The sequence below is a fragment of the Haliaeetus albicilla genome, chromosome Z (assembly GCF_947461875.1).
Source record: "Haliaeetus albicilla chromosome Z, bHalAlb1.1, whole genome shotgun sequence".
In the NCBI taxonomy this organism is placed as follows: domain Eukaryota; kingdom Metazoa; phylum Chordata; class Aves; order Accipitriformes; family Accipitridae; genus Haliaeetus; species Haliaeetus albicilla.
This window is the reverse complement of record NC_091516.1, coordinates 39,093,862-39,111,853: the sequence shown is the minus strand read 5'-3', so window position 1 is coordinate 39,111,853 and position 17,992 is coordinate 39,093,862. Positions and strand designations below refer to the sequence as shown.

The window sequence follows — 17,992 nt, the reverse complement described above, 5'->3', positions numbered from 1 at the left end:
TGTGTGCTGTTGTCAGCAATTCCTATAAAGTAGTTTTGTAAGTGGCTGGTGCCTTTGACATGCTCAAACTGCTTCGTGACATTACAAGACTGCTACTAGCAGAAAACGTGGTGGAATTAAAATAGAAGCTTATAAAATTCTCTTGGTTAAGAATGAAGAGAAAAACCTCACTATCACAAAGTAAACAGACCCAATGGGAAGGATCACCTATGAATCTTAGCATTATGTCAAGCTTAGTTCCTAAATGCCCTTTCTTTTTTTAAATTGCATTATACATATCGGATTTCCTGTTCGTATAAGAGCCTTTTTTTTTTTTTTTTAATTTTAAAGCCACTCTTGCAAAATAAGACTTCATTAGAAAATTTGATGTGAGGAATGGGAAGAACTGTAGCATAAAATCACATTTGTTCCTATGAAAATCTTATATTACAGTAATGTTTTTCGTATGTTAACATTCTTATTTACAAATTATGTTAAAGCTGGATACCTACATATATTTTGCACAAGAACTGTAAAGCAGTGAAATTAAGGATTTCCTGTTGCAACTTTTTAATATGCACTCCATTACTTCAGTCTCGAGCTGGAGGATTTTGTTGCTTCTAGAAAGCTTAGCCTTAAATTGGAGGAATGTGCCTTTGCTACATTTTTAAAATTTTACTCTTCTCTAATGCTGTAGATACTCAGTTTTCTATTTGTCACATGTGGAGTTTGAGATGTTGTATTTGTCAAGCTCAAAAATACAAATAATAGGTTCTGAAAAATAGAGCGGCCTTGTGATTGTTTTGAGTCCTATTGGGGGGCAGAAAATTCCTTTAACAGAGCTTTAAGAAACAGGTCATGGAGGTTTGGAAATTGAGTGGGTTTATTAGTCTGCTTTGCCAGTTTCTTGAGCTATAGCTAATGAAAATGTGTAACAGTAGAACTATGCACAAATACTTTAAGTAGTTTGAAATAAAAAGCCGAGGAATGCTGCTGCTTGTGTTTCACAGTTTGTTTTTTAACCATAGAACTGGTTGCGTAGCTGAATAATATGGTGTGGTTCATGAGTCAGGTGATTATTTCCAACTGTTGTCTTTTAAAAACTTGAAATGTATTCCTGAAAATTCATCATGCCTGTTCCTAAAATACTGAGTTTTGGGTTGTTTTCTAATACATCAGGGAAGATGAAAGAATAAATAGCATCTTGATCATGTAAACTTTAAATTGCTGGTGACTGTCTATTCTTGGGCTCTTTCACATAGTGTTTTTCTTGTCTTTTCTGTTTTTTCTTTCAGGAGGAGCATATTACTTAATTTCCAGAAGTCTGGGACCAGAGTTTGGTGGTGCCATAGGTCTGATTTTTGCATTTGCCAATGCTGTTGCAGTAGCAATGTATGTTGTTGGCTTTGCAGAGACAGTTGTGGAGCTGCTCAAGGTATATGGATGATAGTAGTTCTATTGATTAGACTGTCCTTTATGCAAGTTTGAGCTGTCATCTAATCATAGAATCATAGAATGGTTTGGGTTGGAAGGGACCTTTAAAGGTCATCTAGTCCAACCCCCCTGCAAGAGACATCTTCAACTAAATGAGGTTGCTCAAAGCCCCGTCCAACCTGACCTTGAATGTTTCCAGGGATGGGGCATCTACAACCTCCCTGGCCAACCTGTTCCAGTGTTTCACCACCCTTGTTGTAAAAAAATTTCTTATATCTAGTCTGAATCTACCCTCTTTTATTTTAAAACCATTGCTTGTTGTCCTGTTGCTACAAGCCCTATTAAAAAGTCTGTCCCCATCTTTTTTTGTAAGTCCCCTTAAGTATTGAAAGGCTGCAACAAGATCTCCCTGGAGCCTTCTCTTCTCCAGGCTAAACAACCCCAATTCTCTCAGCGTTTCCTCATAGGAGAGGTGTTCCATCCCTGTGATCATTTTTGTGACCCTCCTCTGGACCCACTCAAACAGGTCCATGTCTTTCTTGTACTGAGGACTCCAGAGCTGAACGCAGACTCCAGGTGGGGTCTCACGGGAGCAGAGTAGAGGGACAGAATCACCTCCGTTGACCTGCTGGTCATGCTTCTTTTCATGCAGCCCAGGATATGGTTGGCTTTGTGGGCTGTGAGTGCACATTGCCAGCTCATGTGCAGCTTTTCATCCACCAGTACCCCCAAGTCCTTCTGGGCAGGGCTGCTCTCAATCCCTTCATCCCCCAGCCTGTATTGATACCAGGGCTTGCCCTGACCAGCTCAAAGACATGGAATCAGGTACAAGGTTACTACTGATCTATCAGTAAAATACTACTGTAATTCAGTAGCTTTTTGGTAAAAAACAAATTACCATTGGTGTCAAATGGAAACTTCCCATACTGTTTACCTCCCTGAAAAAATAAAATGTATAATTTGTGTTAAAGTCCAAGGTGGCTGTTGAGGAGAAGAGTGGCAGTACAGGTACATGATGCAGAATCATAAGTTTTTAATGCTGACTTTCTTACTAGTGAACTGTTCCTTGTAAATGATAGTCATTTATATTAAGCTCATTTTCAAAGGAGTTCTGCTTATTAAAAACAATTCCTTAAGTTAAACACAACCCAGTATTATTTTTCTGTTGGATTTTTTGATTGTGTAATATTTTGATTAAATGTAATACTGAGAAGAATTCAACCATACTTTTTGTAGATGGGAAGAAGTTTGGAATACCTTAAAAGAATTAATAGTGAACAACAAGTAAAATACATGTATTTTGGTGCAAGATGGTAGCATTTGCCTTGCTGATAAATCTGATTCCCTGGCAGTTGAAGACAAGCTGTTCTCTCTGGGTGTAGGCTATGAATAGGAACGATCATTTCCATTTGGAAGATTCAGTAATTTAAATCAAGGCAAAAACCAAATTACTTGTGTCCATAGAGGGAATTTAAAATGGGTAAATTTGTGGTATAGAGGTTAACTCTATTAATAAATTACAGTCAATAAAATACTGTTCTGTAGTGGGGAAGATAAGTACTTGATAAAGTATATGACTGTGTATTGTTTTGTTTGTTTTGTTAGGAAAATGGAACGTTGATGATTGATGAAATGAATGATATCAGAATCATAGGGGCTATCACAGTGGTTATATTGCTGGGTATTTCTGTTGCTGGAATGGAATGGGAAGCAAAAGTAAGGAACTGTCACCTTTCCTTTTATTCTCTGCTTCATAATTTTGATTCCGTTTTCCACCTCAGCTGTTTGATTTATTTTTAATATTTTTAGTGCACTCAGTATTACATGCATGGTATGTTAGAAATCAGTCAGTGGGCAGTTTTTATGTAATAGCTCTGTCTAGCTGCATTTCAGACGTTATACCACTTTGCTCTACTGGATGCTTAAGCATCTGTGAGAAACTAAAAACCAGCATAATCTACTCTTAACGACACTGTCAAGTAGGTTAGCGGTATTACCCTCTTCTGGGCAACTAGAGCACAACAGGAGAACATAAGAGCATTAGCATAGAAATTTTCCCTAACTGGGAACTTCACATGAGCTCTGTGGATGAAAAATACAGGGCTGGACCTGAAGCCAATCTAAAGTTATGTAGTTTCTGCTAACTCAAAACCAGTATTCTTATCTTCCCTTCCACTCTTTTCTGGTTTTGCTTTCACTTGGAAACAGCCAGACAATGTGATGCAGTCACTAGGCCCAGCATTGAGAAGGGTTGTGAACATTGGTGGTAATGAACATGTAGAAGGGGGAACCTACTTTCCTCATCTTGCTGTGGCTGCACAGTCTTAGGTCAACTGTGGTTGTGGAAACAAACATGTACAGATCATAGGATACCTTAATACAGAGGTTGCAGTATTAGTTTTCTGCTCTGCATTACTAGCAGTGTAGCTTGCTCACTGTTTTTCCTGCACCTGGTAGGCTTTTTCTGAATATCCGTCCATAGTATGCTCAAAAATAATTGAGAAGAGCCTCACTTGGTCTCCCTTCCCATTTGATATTTGGTTCACAGTAGCTCTTATTTTCTGCAGTGAGAGGCAGCTGAAGGAGCTTCTTCATTTAAGTGTTATAACAGTTTCTTAAGCTCCTGCATCAAGATGATGATGATATTCATAATCAAAATGAGAGGGTTTTTTCTCATTGTTGCTTCCAGCCCTAGAAATAGAGTTTGTAGAAAAAGGAAGTGAAGATCAATTGCATTACTTGGATCTACCACAGGGAGAAAAGAATCTACAGAAACTGACGTTGGCATGTACTTTTAAATTGAACAGCACACTTCTGTAAAAATTGTTTACCTTTCTCAGGTAGTCATTCACTGTCTGTAACTTCAATTTGTAGTGATATCTTTATGCATCTGACTTCGAACAATACTGTCCTCAATCTCAACCATTTAGTTTTTCCTTTGAATAAATTGTTATTAACCCTTTGGCCACTGTCACTTAAAGTCACAAGAAATACCTTGGTTTTGCTCTGTAGCATGAGCAATTCTGTAACAATAGCTTGCATAGAAATATCCCTGTTGTTTAAAGTTTCTATATCAAACCTGAACTGTGGTATCACTGCAGCATTGTCCTTACTAGGAAATAGGTAGCTTTCAAAAATCCTGTGCTCAATGCAAAAATCAAGGCTTGTTGACTTGCTTTTTGCATCATGGAAGAAAGCAGGTAGGAGTGATAGTAAGCAACTGAACCTGTCAGACAAGCACTTCATGTGGGTTAACAGCTTAGCATAGCAAAACACTAATACTTCCCTCCTGATTAAAGTATCTACAATGTTCTCCTATTCCTTCCCTGTGACTTAGAGAATGCCTTGGAAAATGGGACAAGGGGAATCTATAATAATGCCTCTGAAGTAGATCTAAAAGCTAAGAGAGACTGGGATACCTGGGAAGCCTGCTTAAAAAATGGGTTTTCGGAGTTTATGATCTCTTACGACTCAGCTCCTTGTGTTGAAGTCTTAGGAGCCCTTTCTTTGTCTGAGACTTTTGAATGTAAGGAAGATAGTAAGAAAATTCTCTTAGCTTCAGGGAGAAGCCTAGGTTTGTTACTGGATAAATCTGCTTGTGGCAATTGCTCTGTGGTAACTTCATGTTGAATTCTCTGGGCTTATTGAAGACTTTTGTAAGTACCCAGCTGCATCCTTACACCTCTTACCTATTCCCTAGGCTTGGCAAAGGAGAGATTTAAATATGATGCACAAACTGGTTTCTTCAGGTAGTCTTCTAAGTCTGCTCTTGGCTGTCATGCTCTGTTTATCACTGTACTACCCTGTTTTCTTGCGAGGCTGTGTGAGCTGAAAACTGTTCTGTAACAATCAGCAATGCCACGGTGCTATTGCATATTAAGTTCTGATCCTAGGTCTGAAAAAAAGTCAAACTACTAACAGCTTTCCCTGAGCCACTGGCATATGCCTTTATAAGGAATCAAATAACACAAAAGATAACAGGGCAGTGTCGTTGCTTATTTAAATGTGAAACCTGAACCATCTCTTCAATGCTTAGATTTATCTTTGCTCACACTTTTGAGGCATTGGATGGTTTAAAGTACTTCTTGTTCCAAGTGTAGGGCTTATAATGGTTTTATTGAACAGTGGCTAAAAATTTAGGTTGTAATGAAAGAAGTCCCCAGAAAACTGGAAATTAACAAGTAATTGTGGTAGTCTGCAATTTAATTTCATAAATAAGGGTCGAGAATGTAGTCTGTTGCATAAAATAGCAAACAAAAGCTCTTTGATTCCTGATGTAAACAAATTCTTAGTGAAGTAAATACCGCATACTAAAGTATAAGGCAAAGTATTATGATCATGGTTAATAAGGCAATACTCCTAGCATTTGTGTGCATTTAGCTCTTTTCTTGTGAATTTCTTCAATCTACTCAAATCCATTCCTCCTGGAAGGCTTATAGAGAAGATAGTTCTTTTAAGTATTTTGTCTTTAGAAGTATAATTTTGAGAGTTACAGTAATAAATTCTCTTTTGAATGGAGGTTAATCTTACAAATTATTCTTATTTCTTTGTAAAATCCTGGTACATGTTCTCTCCAGCTTGCCTTATTTATTTGTGGAAAACAGAGAAGGCTAAACTGAATTTAGAATCAAGTAAATACTGACTTTTTAGAACACAACTTTGAAGCTTGAAACTGAAAAAGAGCAAGTTCTTCTGTCTGACTGGAATCATTATGTTTCAGGCACAGATAGTCTTACTGGTGATCCTTATACTTGCTATTGGAGACTTTGTCATAGGAACATTTATTCCTTTGGACAGCAAGAAGCCTAAAGGTTTCTTTGGTTATAAAGGTATGTTGGAACAGTTAGAATTGTAAATAATATCTTCACAAAGAGAAGACATGCTGTCATAATTAAGTTAAACATCTAAAATAGCTCATAGTCCTATTTAACTATAGAGATTTTTTTCCTGATTCTTTCAAACTTCTGCAGTACTGTTTCTTAAAGCTATTGGGCCAAAACTTGGTCCTGCCTGCTTAGTATCCATTATATTAAATTTTAAGAAAGCTGGATAATACTCTTAAGTACTTTTTCTGGTTTTAAAGGCTATTTATGTTTACTGTGTTGACTTTTATTTTGAGTTGAAGTGATGAATTAGGACTTAAATGTTCTACGCTTAATTTTTAGAAGGTCATACAGCTATGACTTTCAGCTTTTTCATGGAGCTAATAATGGCTGGAATGGGCTAATACTGTAGTTTCTATATGAATATTGATAGACTTAAATCTTCTTCTACAGCTGAAATATTTATGGAGAATTTTGGACCTGATTTCCGACACGAGGAAACTTTCTTTTCTGTATTTGCTATTTTCTTCCCTGCTGCAACTGGCATACTTGCTGGTGCAAATATCTCAGGTGATCTTGCGGTGAGTAGTGAATTAGCAAATACTGTTCACAAACACTTGAGTGTACATTTATCACTGTCATCAATGTCTACTGCCATTTTTCTTTCAGGATCCTCAGTCAGCCATACCTAAAGGAACGCTGTTGGCCATCTTAATTACTACACTGGTTTACATAGGCATTGCAGTATCTGTAGGTAAATAGAGCATGTTTTTAACTTTATCCTTTCACATTCATTCTGAGGGTGTGTTTTGATACAGTTTGTGTAATTCATTATGTAAAGTCATTATGTAATTGACTTTCACGCATGGGAAAGTAATAGCCAGAGGTTTCTAATTTTTATTGCTGGAGGTTCAATTTTCAGCTCATTTTATAATTTCCTAAAATGAGTGATAGTTTTCCAAAGACTAGTGGCTGCTTCAGACTAAAGATGACAAAAGACTTAACATGGATGTTTCCTCATTTGTTGCAGTTATTTATACTGAAAGATTTACAATTTAGCAGTGGGATAATCCATGGATTAGAAAACTGCGTTTTCAGAAAATACTCACTGAACAAACACCTGATGGTAGTCAGCTACTTATCTGAAGTGAACTGTGGGATGATCAAACAGCTCTTTGGTGAGGGTGCATGAGCAGTAATTCCCCAGTAGAGGGAGGAGAGTGAGTGGTACCTTCATCTGGCCAGCCCACTTTCAGAAGTGTTACCGTGTTCAGAAACGTTGTCTGTAGTTTTATTTTCATGTGAAAAGAGGAAAAACAATCATAGACTGGTCTGAGTCTTGTATAACCTCTCTTTCTGGTCTTCCTCACCGCACAGTGGCTTGAAATTCTCTAGAAGTTGCCTTGGGGTTTGTCGCTCTATCAATTTTGCTCTAGAGCACTAATCATCAACCAGATTTTTCCCTCCCATAACATAATTCTATTCTAGGAACCTTAAGAACATAAGGTGTAATCATATCTTGCATGTATCTTGCCTATGATTGGAAATGTTTTTATTCGTGTCACATAAATTAGTTTCTGGCAGCAGTAATCAGTTTTCTTGTTGGAAAAACCTTGCCTTATCTTAGCTGTGCTGCATTTTGAATGAAATTCTCATTTATAGGAGTACCAGTGATCTTGCCACTAATGATACTTCCTTTCCAAAGATACAAATCTTGCTAGTCTGCCTCTGTTGGCTTACATTGTACTGTAGCTCTGCCAAATAGTTGCTCTGTAGTGATTGTGCTTTATGCAGCGTAATGACCTACACTTATTTCCTAATTAGATTGACCGCATAGACCTCTGCTACCAAATTTGAATACTTTAGAACTTGAACCTACATGAGAGCAAAATGCTCGTTAATATTAATTTGTTAATGGAATACTTTGATCATCTTTCAAACATGAAAAACCTCATTTTTCATATTGCGAAAGGAACACTTTGCAAAACCAACTGAACATGAAATTGTTTGATGCATCAGAAATGTCCTGCCTTAGTTGCCTCCTATAACTTACACTTAGAATTCTGCTAGTTAGAAAAGGCCAGTGCTATTGCAGAAGTCAGAAATTATGGCATGAGTGAAATTCAGCTTTTTTTGAGGCATTGGGTCAGGAATCAGACAAATACAAATACTTTTATTCTTTTCCCCACACACTATTCCCCACTATAAGTTTCCAGAGTAGTGATAAGGAAGTCATTAAAACTTTGAAGGGGCTGGTAAATGTCACTGAGTAATCATGTCTCAAGGGGGAGATGACATTCTGAATTTAGCTCAGTATTTGCATGCTCTGCAGTAAGTAAGAGGGTTAAGAAACTGAGTAGAGAAGGCTTGGAAGAGAATAACTAGTCCTACTGCTAGAGCTAGGCAGCCTATTTCAAAAAGAAACAGCTGTGAGGAGAAAGTGTGCAGTTTCATATTTTAGCAAGGGACTAATGCAGACGTGCAGGTGGCAGGATGATGATTGCATAAGCAACTTTTATATCAAAATTCTTGAAAGATATTTCAAAGAATAACATTTATTGCTTTAAAACCAAGGGAAGCTTTAATAAAAACCCTAAACTTCTGAGTAGGGTTCAGATGTGCTTTCTATACACCGGGAAGTAAAACAATTAATGAGAACCTAACTGTAGCTGCTTGTAGCACTGCACAAGTTAAGCACTCCCAACTGCAGTCTGAAGGACTCAGGGTAGTATCTCTAGAATTCTTGCTGGTTGTATGTAGCTAGGAGATAACTTGGTATAGATGGTCCGTTAACCTTCTCAGGCTTATAGCATGGCAAAACCTTATTTTACTTTGGCAGGAACATGCTTATAAATGCCTATGAAAAGGTGAAATCCTGTTTTTACAGGAAAGAAGACCTAAAGGTTCTTAGGGAAAATATTGCCAGAATCTTACAAATAAATAAAACTTTTCTGAATGAGGGTTAAATAAAATGTCTGGACTTTTACTTATATCTAAGTATCTTCTGCTGAGAATGGAGCTTGCCCAGCTCACTTCTGTTCTGCATTCTTTCATAGTAAGGCTCACATTAAGTTTGTTCATGGTGCCATTGTCCCTTTCTGTCATACTTTGATTCCATGTGTGAAAGACCTGCCAGCCAGTTGGATCTAAACTGTGAAAAAGGGAATGAGGAAGAGGAGGGATGTGATAGTGCACTGTAGCTATTTAATGGGTTGCTCAGCTTAATGGGTCTGCCACTGCCATCTATTACCAACAAAATGTTACCTACAAATAGTTCAACTAGTAAGTATATTGTCACATCCATTATATACTGCTTGAATGGCTGGGGTGAATACTTGTGTAGTGGAAGAGAAGAAACTTTTCCTCATACAGAACTTTTAATCCCATTTAAAACAAAACAACGGCAACAAAAAACCTCGGCCCCTCCATGCACCTGCAAGAAAAGCATGACAGGTGATCAATATAGGAAGGTTTTACTGAAATTTAACCAATTGGGCCTAATAAGTAACTGAAAAATAAATCTGAAAAATGGAAGGATTAAACACCTACCAGGACCAGGTGTTATTGTGGACTGTTAATCAAGTTCTAGTGGCTTGGAAGCAATCTAAATATGGTATAGGTATTTAGGAATTCATTTTCCCAATGAGAAACAAATTACATAGGTAACAAGGACTGTTATTGGAGAAACTTAAGCTTGCAGCATATCTGTGCCCTCCTCCTTAGTTTGCAAGGAAGTTATTTAAGTCCTCAGTAGTTACATGGCTCTGCTCCCAGGACCTCCTTGTCATTCAAGTTCGTAAAAGAGCAAATTAAGGGAATTCTATTGGCTACCACTCTGTAGACTTCCCTTTCCTCTTCTCCACTCATTATTTAATTCCTGTTCCTGGAAATATTTGCTGGTGTCCAAACAATTTGACTACCTCAACTATTAAACCATAGAATGTTAAATAATATTTAGTGTGCTCTGGTTTGGTTTGTCCTTTATGAGACAAAAACCCTTGAAGTAGAAGATTTGCAGGCTTTTTAGTACTTTTCAGTTTTTCTTCGTACTTAAGGGCTGAAATGCTGTGTCTTCAGCATTTTCTTGACCAGTGAAATTACAAATAATCATAGATAAATTGAAGACAGCAGTTTAAGTGATAAACCTAATTATAAAAAAATCTGGTAGGAATAGGACTGTGTGGCTTTGTTTTTCACCAAGAAACCAACTTGAAATACCACAGTAACATAGGAGGTGGCCTGTTTAAGCATTGGAAAATGGCTTGCAGCAGGCTTTCATGACAAACTACTTAGTTTTTTTGAATGCCTGGGTTGTATTGACTGGAAAACAAACAACTGCAACACTGTGCACATCTGTCTACATATATCTGTACATACACTACAAAAATGCACTGCTCTAAGAAAGCTGACAAAAAGAGAAACTATAAAGTCAAGTGATGGTGCATAATACTAACTTCAATTAAAGAGCTATGCGGAAACTCATGATTCAGAGAAATGATATGTTGAGCTAAAACTGTGCTGTTAAACTTCTGCAAGTCTGTTGACATTGTTTTCCTCTGTGCTAAAACTTTCCTTTTCTTATTAGATTCTGATTTATTCAAAAACTGAAGGTCATCTCAGGCAAGAGAACAATTAGTTTGCTTGTTTGTATTTGTTCTTCATAGTGAAGATGTGCTTAATACTGAAATTTGTTAAAAATGTAAATGCCATATTTTAATGTTGCTCTGTGAGAATATGCTTACATAAAAAGGGAATTGAGCTTGACACGTGTCCTTAAGTTCAGGTTCAATCTGTTAATGCCTTTTTTTTGTGACTATGTCCATTCTAGGTTCCTGTGTTGTTCGAGATGCCACAGGGAACCTTAATAACACCATTGTTACTGAGCTGACAAATTGCACTACTGCAGCTTGCAAATTAAACTATGATTTCTCATCCTGTCAGACAGGGTGTCAATATGGGCTGATGAACAATTTCCAGGTATAAAACTTTCTCCTAAACCTGTTTATTGGCTTTTGTGTTTGTTCTTTTTTTGAATTGCGTATTAAGAAAAATCATAGGCTAAAAATGCCCATCTCCATAAGTACAAGGTTTATCTGGAATAGTGAAGTGGTACACTCTAGCTAGTATGTAGAAGAATAAGGTACCTATGTTAAAAACTTTTGGGTGTTTATATACAGGTGGTATAAATATTTACTCTTCTTCTGAGTAAACTGCTTAGGTTTGGTGGTAGGACTGCAACTTTCTTTAGATGTCTGAATGTCATCATTCAGTGACGTAGATAGAAGTACTCATTGTTCAATAGTGATGCATAGTAATCATAGGTAGACTCTGTCAATAACTCGTTCCTTAATTTCTTAAGTTGCTTAAAAAATATGCTGACTTTTAAAAAAATGTTTTACCTATTTGTCACAGTATCCTCTTTAATGTTAAGAATGTTGTGAATTTTCATAAAACCTGATGTTACTGTATTTAAAAATTCTCTAGAAGTCATGGGGTAATTCATAGTCTTAACTTACACTTCACAGGTAATTGAGATATCCATGAACCATTGGTAAGGGTTTGAAAGAAATCAAGGAAAACATACTTATTGCCGATTGAATTTTTCTAATAGGCATACAGAAAGTTGACTAGAGATTAAGCTGAAATCCACCAATGAAAAAGGTGTCTGGTTTGTGGGTTTTGATCAGAAGTACATGTAGTACGTATACTCCTTATATGTACTACTTATATGTTAGGCTGACAGCCTTACCTGCAAAGCTGGGTGGAAAACCGATTTTGTACATGCTGAAATAATGTTGCAGTGCAGACCATTCTATTAGAGTAAAATAGATTTTCATAGTGGAACAATTTGAGTATCTATGTGGTGTTACTTTGTTCTGGTTTAGAAAAACCCTGTATTTAGAAACATCAGAGTTGCCTTTGTGCAAATAATTATTCTGCAAAATTTGAAGACTTTCCTTATTTGTTCAAGCTCGAAAGAGCCCAGTGTATCATCAAATGTACAGCCGAGAATGGTGTACTACTGGTTTCCTCTGTATCTTTTTCTTTAAGTCATAACTTCGGTAAGGTTGCTTACCCATAGATGTTGATTGTACTTCTAGTAAGTTAGTCATTAATGTTCTAGTTTCTTAGCATTTGGTTGAAAGAGTACTTCAGTTTCCCAAATTATTCTTGCTTCTCTCTGTAGAAAAACCAGTGGGTTCTGAATAGCAAAAGTCACTTTCAAGGCCAGAGGCTGCACAGAGAAAGCAGTGTCCCTTACGCCCCCCTTTTTGTTGGGGTTTTGAAACTTCATCACGGAGACTGCACAGCATCTCTGGGCAACCTGCTTCAGTGCTTAGCCACCTTCTCTGTGGAATTTCGTTCTTCTAATACCCAGTTGGACTTTCCCTTGCTGTTTGTTTTTTCTCTCATCCTCACAGCTTTCGCTGTGCATCTCTGGGAAGAGTCTGATTGTCAGAAGATGTCAGTAGGAAATCGTTTGCATGAGAGGCTGTCTGCCTGTAGATAAACTGTTGTCCATTTTGTAACTGAACTGCCCTCAACTTAGTAGCTCTGAATAGTAGCTATAAGGAGATTTTTTTTTTTTTTTTTTTACATATGCAAGTCACAGTGTGTTGGGGGGACTGGGGGCGGCTCCAGGCTTATATACCTCAAGCTCTTCATACAAACATAACTTCTTTCTGTAGGTTGAATAACTGAGAATAAATACTTCCCAAACATAAATTAATCCCTAAAGTGAGCAAATATTGTTGTATTTGTCTTAACAGCTTGTTAGCATGCAAGTTCTGAGGTTGAAAGTGCCAGCTTACTTGTGTGCACAGCCTGATGACTTCACCACTTTGGTACACTTTGTGCTGCATTCAGTTCTTACAGCAAAGAATTGATTTGAAGTTAGTGCTTAGGCAGCTCAGGTTTTGAATGTGTTTGGGCAGCAAATGAATGACTTGTAGTATGATTTACCTGTGGAAAGCTTAGATGATGCTAAGAAACTTAAAATGAGAACAGTTAGTGAGACAGGCTTAGTTAGACTTGCATGGAAAGACCATCTTAGTTTCTGTTGTAGTCAATGCAGATGGATTACAGATCCTCACAGGCTTCAGGCATTTCTCTGCTCAGTGTCAGTGACATTTCTGTGCCCAGGCTGTCACCTGGTAGAAGAGTAACTTCAGAAACTTGGTTTGGGCTCAGTAGCCTCAGCCTGGAACTTCCCTAGAATAAGTTACAGCTTTGGGTAATTTAAATGCAGTATTTGGTCAACTTTGGATCAAAGTTGAAAGTAGCATGAAACTCCATTCCAGAAACAGTGTAAAAGTTCTGCTAAAACATTCCTCTTACAAAGGAAGGCAGCTATAAAACATTGGAAAAAAGTTAGGGGAAGGGGGAGTTGAACAATGCTTTGTCCGTATTCATTATAAAAACCTAACTTTAAAGAAGCTGCTGCTTGGTTTCATGTGGCATTTTTTTCTGTTCTACAATGTCTGGACCAAAGAGCTGTGACTGTAGTCAAAATTTGATGTTTCATTATCCCAGGTGTTTGAAATTTAAGAAACTGTCTAAACAGTAAATGCCAAGCAAACATAATGAGTCCCTTATCAGCAGTAAATATTTATCTATCTCACCACACCAGTGGTAACAGGGCAATTCTTATTAGATATCTGTCCTTCCAATTCTGCCTGTTCTTTCAGGGATGAAAATTTCAGTGCTATAGCTAACTGCATGTCTGGGCTCCTTGGTTTTGTGGTCAAGAGGTTTGGATTATGGTGTGTATGTTGGGGGGGGCGGCAGAGGGGTGTTTAACATCATGGCATACTGGTTCTGCTGGAACTGGTTCTCCTTTTGTTCCCCTAGCTTAGAAGCAGCTTCCTGATGTATCTTACATTAGTAACCTAACTTACTAGCTTTTAAAATGGACAACATTATCTGCATGCATCTTACTCAGATTTCTCTCAAATTTATAAAACAGATGTAATATTCAAAAATATTGTAAATAAATAGAGGCAATGAACAGAACCTAGAAAGAGAATGTAAAATCTGAGTAGATTTTAAGAACTAAATTGCAAGAAGTTGATGTGAGTGTAGTAAAGTGAAGGCTGAAGTAACTGTTTTAAATTGTATGGGAAGAAAAGTGATGGAGGCCTGTACATAGATTTTGTCCATAAGAAGTCCTTCCAGGGAAGATTGATCAAGCCATCCTTGCAGGGAAGAAAATTTTCATACTGCTTCTACAAAGATTATTCTATACTTGTTTATTACCTTTCTATAGCAAAGGTTTCTTCCTAAAATATTTGTCAGTAAAGCATTTACACCCCTAACTTCTCTTCTAGAAATATAGTGTATGGTTATTGCAAACTGGCATTTACAACTGTAACTTTTTCTGTTGATTATAAAACTGACTCAAACCTGGGCATAGGAGGGATAGCCTGATGTATGTGTCATTAGTTTTACTCATCTTTGAATAAAGAAAGGCCTGTCCTGCCTTTTTTTCTTGTGAACTACAAATATGCTTCAGGAGATTCTCTCCGTTCGTTACACTACTATGACAGCTACTTCACTCTCATCTTAAGCACCTGCAATTATTTAATTTCTCTCTTTAGGCAAGGCATGCCTTGAACTGACGAATGAAACATGATGTAGCATAGAGATTCAGTTGACCGAGAGACCCAGCAGTCTTTGTCAGTCTGATCTGGAGAAAAACACTAAATTTTATCATTTGTTTAGCCCTAGAAATATGACTAAAACTTCATCAGTCTGTATATTGTTTCTGAGAGCGTGTCCTACCTAGTAGGATTGCTTTAGACATCTAAATTTTACAACTTCATGTGACAGTAACTTAAAAGCTGGACACTTCTGCATGATCTTTCTTGCCTTTGTTCAGTCCCTTTCCTGATACTCTCAGTGAGGTTGCCAGGATGAAAGAGGCGAGTAGTAATCAGTGCAAATGATGGAGAATGTCATTCTGACACATGGTGCTTGAAAGACACTGTGCTGGGTTTGGTCCATTGACTAAAAACATCAGCTTTTTCAAGACTGTATCAAATTCTTAAACACTGGCTGTCTTCAAGCAGCTAGGCTTTTGTTTCTTAAAGAAAAGTACTCTATTAAACCATGATTGTTCTTAAAATACACAGTTCTGTATCTTAATTCACTTGACACATGAAAACCTGGATGCAGCTATGGGTGGAAATAATCGGTAGAATGGTAGAAGAGGGTCTTTAGGCTGTATGGCAATTAGACAGAAACTGCTTTCATTCTAATTTGGGATTATTTTTTTTTAAATGTCTCTCAAAATTGTGCTTTTACACTTAGCGTACTGAGCATTTATTGTTTTGTTAGTCATCCAGTCTACCAGGAATTGCATATTGTATTTCACTCACTGGGGTTACAAAGATGTCCTAGGATGTGATCTTGGGGAGACAGGAAGCAAGTTGGTCCTATCGTTGTGGTTTTGAATGGGAAACAAACCTAACTTAAAGTGATGGAGAAGTTGAGAAAGACAATCAGCTTTCCTAAGATGTTCCCCAATTTCAGTTGTTTTGTCACTTGGACTTTCTGAGACCATATTACTCAGTGGTAGACTAGTCAAAATATGTAACAAATTCCAATGTATTTTTCTTCCATTGACATATTTCTAATCCTTTTATGAGCCCATGGAGACTTTTGCCGTTGATTGTTTTGACCTGAGAATTACATGGTTGGACTATATGTTGTGTGAAAAGCCACTTTCTGTTCTGAAATTAGGATCCATTTATATCCCCTGAGTTATCCCTAGTTCATTCATTAACATGAATGCATGATATTCAACCAGCTCTTAAGTGGAGGGTACATAGTATTTTATTTTTCTGTTTGTGTAGTTAATGTTGCCATCCATTTGTATAGTATACTTTTTCATATTCTTTTAAAAAAATAACTGTTTTGTTTTCAGGTGATGAGCATGGTATCGGGATTTGCACCACTGATTTCTGCAGGTATTTTTTCAGCCACTCTGTCTTCTGCATTAGCATCTCTTGTGAGTGCCCCTAAGATCTTCCAGGTAAGTATGGAAGGAAACCCATAATCTTTTAAAGAATAATTTCAATGAATTTTTGAATCAGAATTTTTGGAAGGGTACTCTTGACTTACTGCCGTCATGATTCATACCATTTGACAAGATCTAATGTTTACCTGTTGCTTAGAATGAGAAAATAATTGTGTTACTGTTACTAAACGTAGCTAGACTATAACTTGTTCCGGATCTCTTGTGTTTCTGGTTAGTTTAGAAACTAGTTGTGTTGTAACTAACATTATAGGAATCTACAAACTCCTCCTAGATATTTTTTGTTGTAAGTGACCATGGAGCATGTACAAAGAGAACAGATCAGTTCATTTCTCAAAGTAATCACAGAATGAGACAGCATGAAGTAGAACCTGTAGCTGTGGAATCTTAATCCTCAGGGAATATATTACCAAAATTACCAAATCTTGCATAAATTATTTATATTGATTTTGTTGGTGTTCCTGAATGTGTATTGCTTTACCTTCTTTTTAACCATTTAATCTCATTCTTTGTCTTACAAGTTCTCTTTAATTGGGTAAAACTTTAGTGTCTTCTAATGACCTTCTTTCCTAAAAGTTCAGTAGGGAGTCAAATGTAGAAGGGATTTTATTGCAGAATGCAAGCACAAGTATTGATTCAGAGAAATAGTGCGTACATTGGGCAAACTCCACTTTCTGAGAAAACATGGTTTCTAAAGAAAGACTCTTTGTGATTCTAAGAACACCAGTTAAGTAAAATAGTCAATTACTTACAGAAGAGCAAAGCTTGCTCTTATAGATGGAAATTACTGAAGGATATAATATGGGAAAAGCAAAATGTCAAGATGCAAAGACAATTGAAAATAGAATTAGTACATGGTGGCTATAAACCTTCTTTCAGGAAGATAATATGCAGTGGAAGACAGTATTAGTAAGCATTTGTAATGATACATTTTGAACAAAATGCATGCTGACTCTTGAATTTTATTTTTTCTTAGGCTTTGTGCAAGGACAACATTTATCCAGGATTTCAGATGTTTGCTAAAGGCTATGGGAAGAACAATGAACCACTGAGAGGATATATTCTAACATTTTTAATTGCTCTTGGGTTCATACTAATTGGTTAGTTTAAAATTACAATAACTCTCAATATCCTTTTGTCATTTACGTCTGTCCTATATCACGACTCGATGACAGTGTCCTAGAGGTCTAATATGCAGCTTAATTCTAAGCCAGCATTCTAAATCTGTTTATTTTGAGGGTTACTTTCTCCTATCTTCTAGATACAACTCTGTCTAGAACTGCAATAAATTTGCATTGAACTGTAGCAATACTGCACTTTTCTTAATAACTGCAAGTATCTGCCTTTAGATAGATACTGTCAATCAATAAAAATACATCTTTTGCTTGAGGCAGAGGTATGTTATATGTTGTAAATATGAAAGTTTATTTCAGGTTTTTAATAATTACACAGCTTCAGTAAATGGCAGACTTGCATGAACAATACTTTTTAAAGTATGGTTTTTTGTTAAGTTACAAACAGTAGAGATGAGTGCTGTAGAGATGAGTGCTGATGCTGTTGCTAAAGATAGTCTAGGTAGAATTGCATGTGTTCTGTGTATATGGCAAACTAATTGTGCTGCGTCCATCCATGAGTCTTCTACCAGTGCTTTTAAACTTCTTTTCCCAGTTTGCTTTTTCATCCATCCCCCAAGACTGCTTAAGGCACGAGTGTACGCATG

General features: G+C 36.9%; 1 protein-coding gene across 4 annotated transcripts in view; it reads left to right on the top strand.

Moving 5' to 3' along the window:
- SLC12A2 (solute carrier family 12 member 2) overlaps positions 1-17,992 on the top strand; it is a 65,922-nt gene that overhangs the window by 23,520 nt on the left and 24,410 nt on the right. For all 4 annotated transcript variants that reach the window (XM_069776080.1, XM_069776079.1, XM_069776082.1 and 1 more), the window contains exons 5-12: positions 1,275-1,414; positions 3,019-3,129; positions 6,134-6,242; positions 6,690-6,817; positions 6,906-6,990; positions 11,065-11,213; positions 16,162-16,269; positions 17,249-17,372. In XM_069776080.1, the coding sequence (XP_069632181.1) occupies positions 1,275-1,414; positions 3,019-3,129; positions 6,134-6,242; positions 6,690-6,817; positions 6,906-6,990; positions 11,065-11,213; positions 16,162-16,269; positions 17,249-17,372 (954 nt within the window). The remainder of the gene's footprint in view (positions 1-1,274; positions 1,415-3,018; positions 3,130-6,133; positions 6,243-6,689; positions 6,818-6,905; positions 6,991-11,064; positions 11,214-16,161; positions 16,270-17,248; positions 17,373-17,992) is intronic.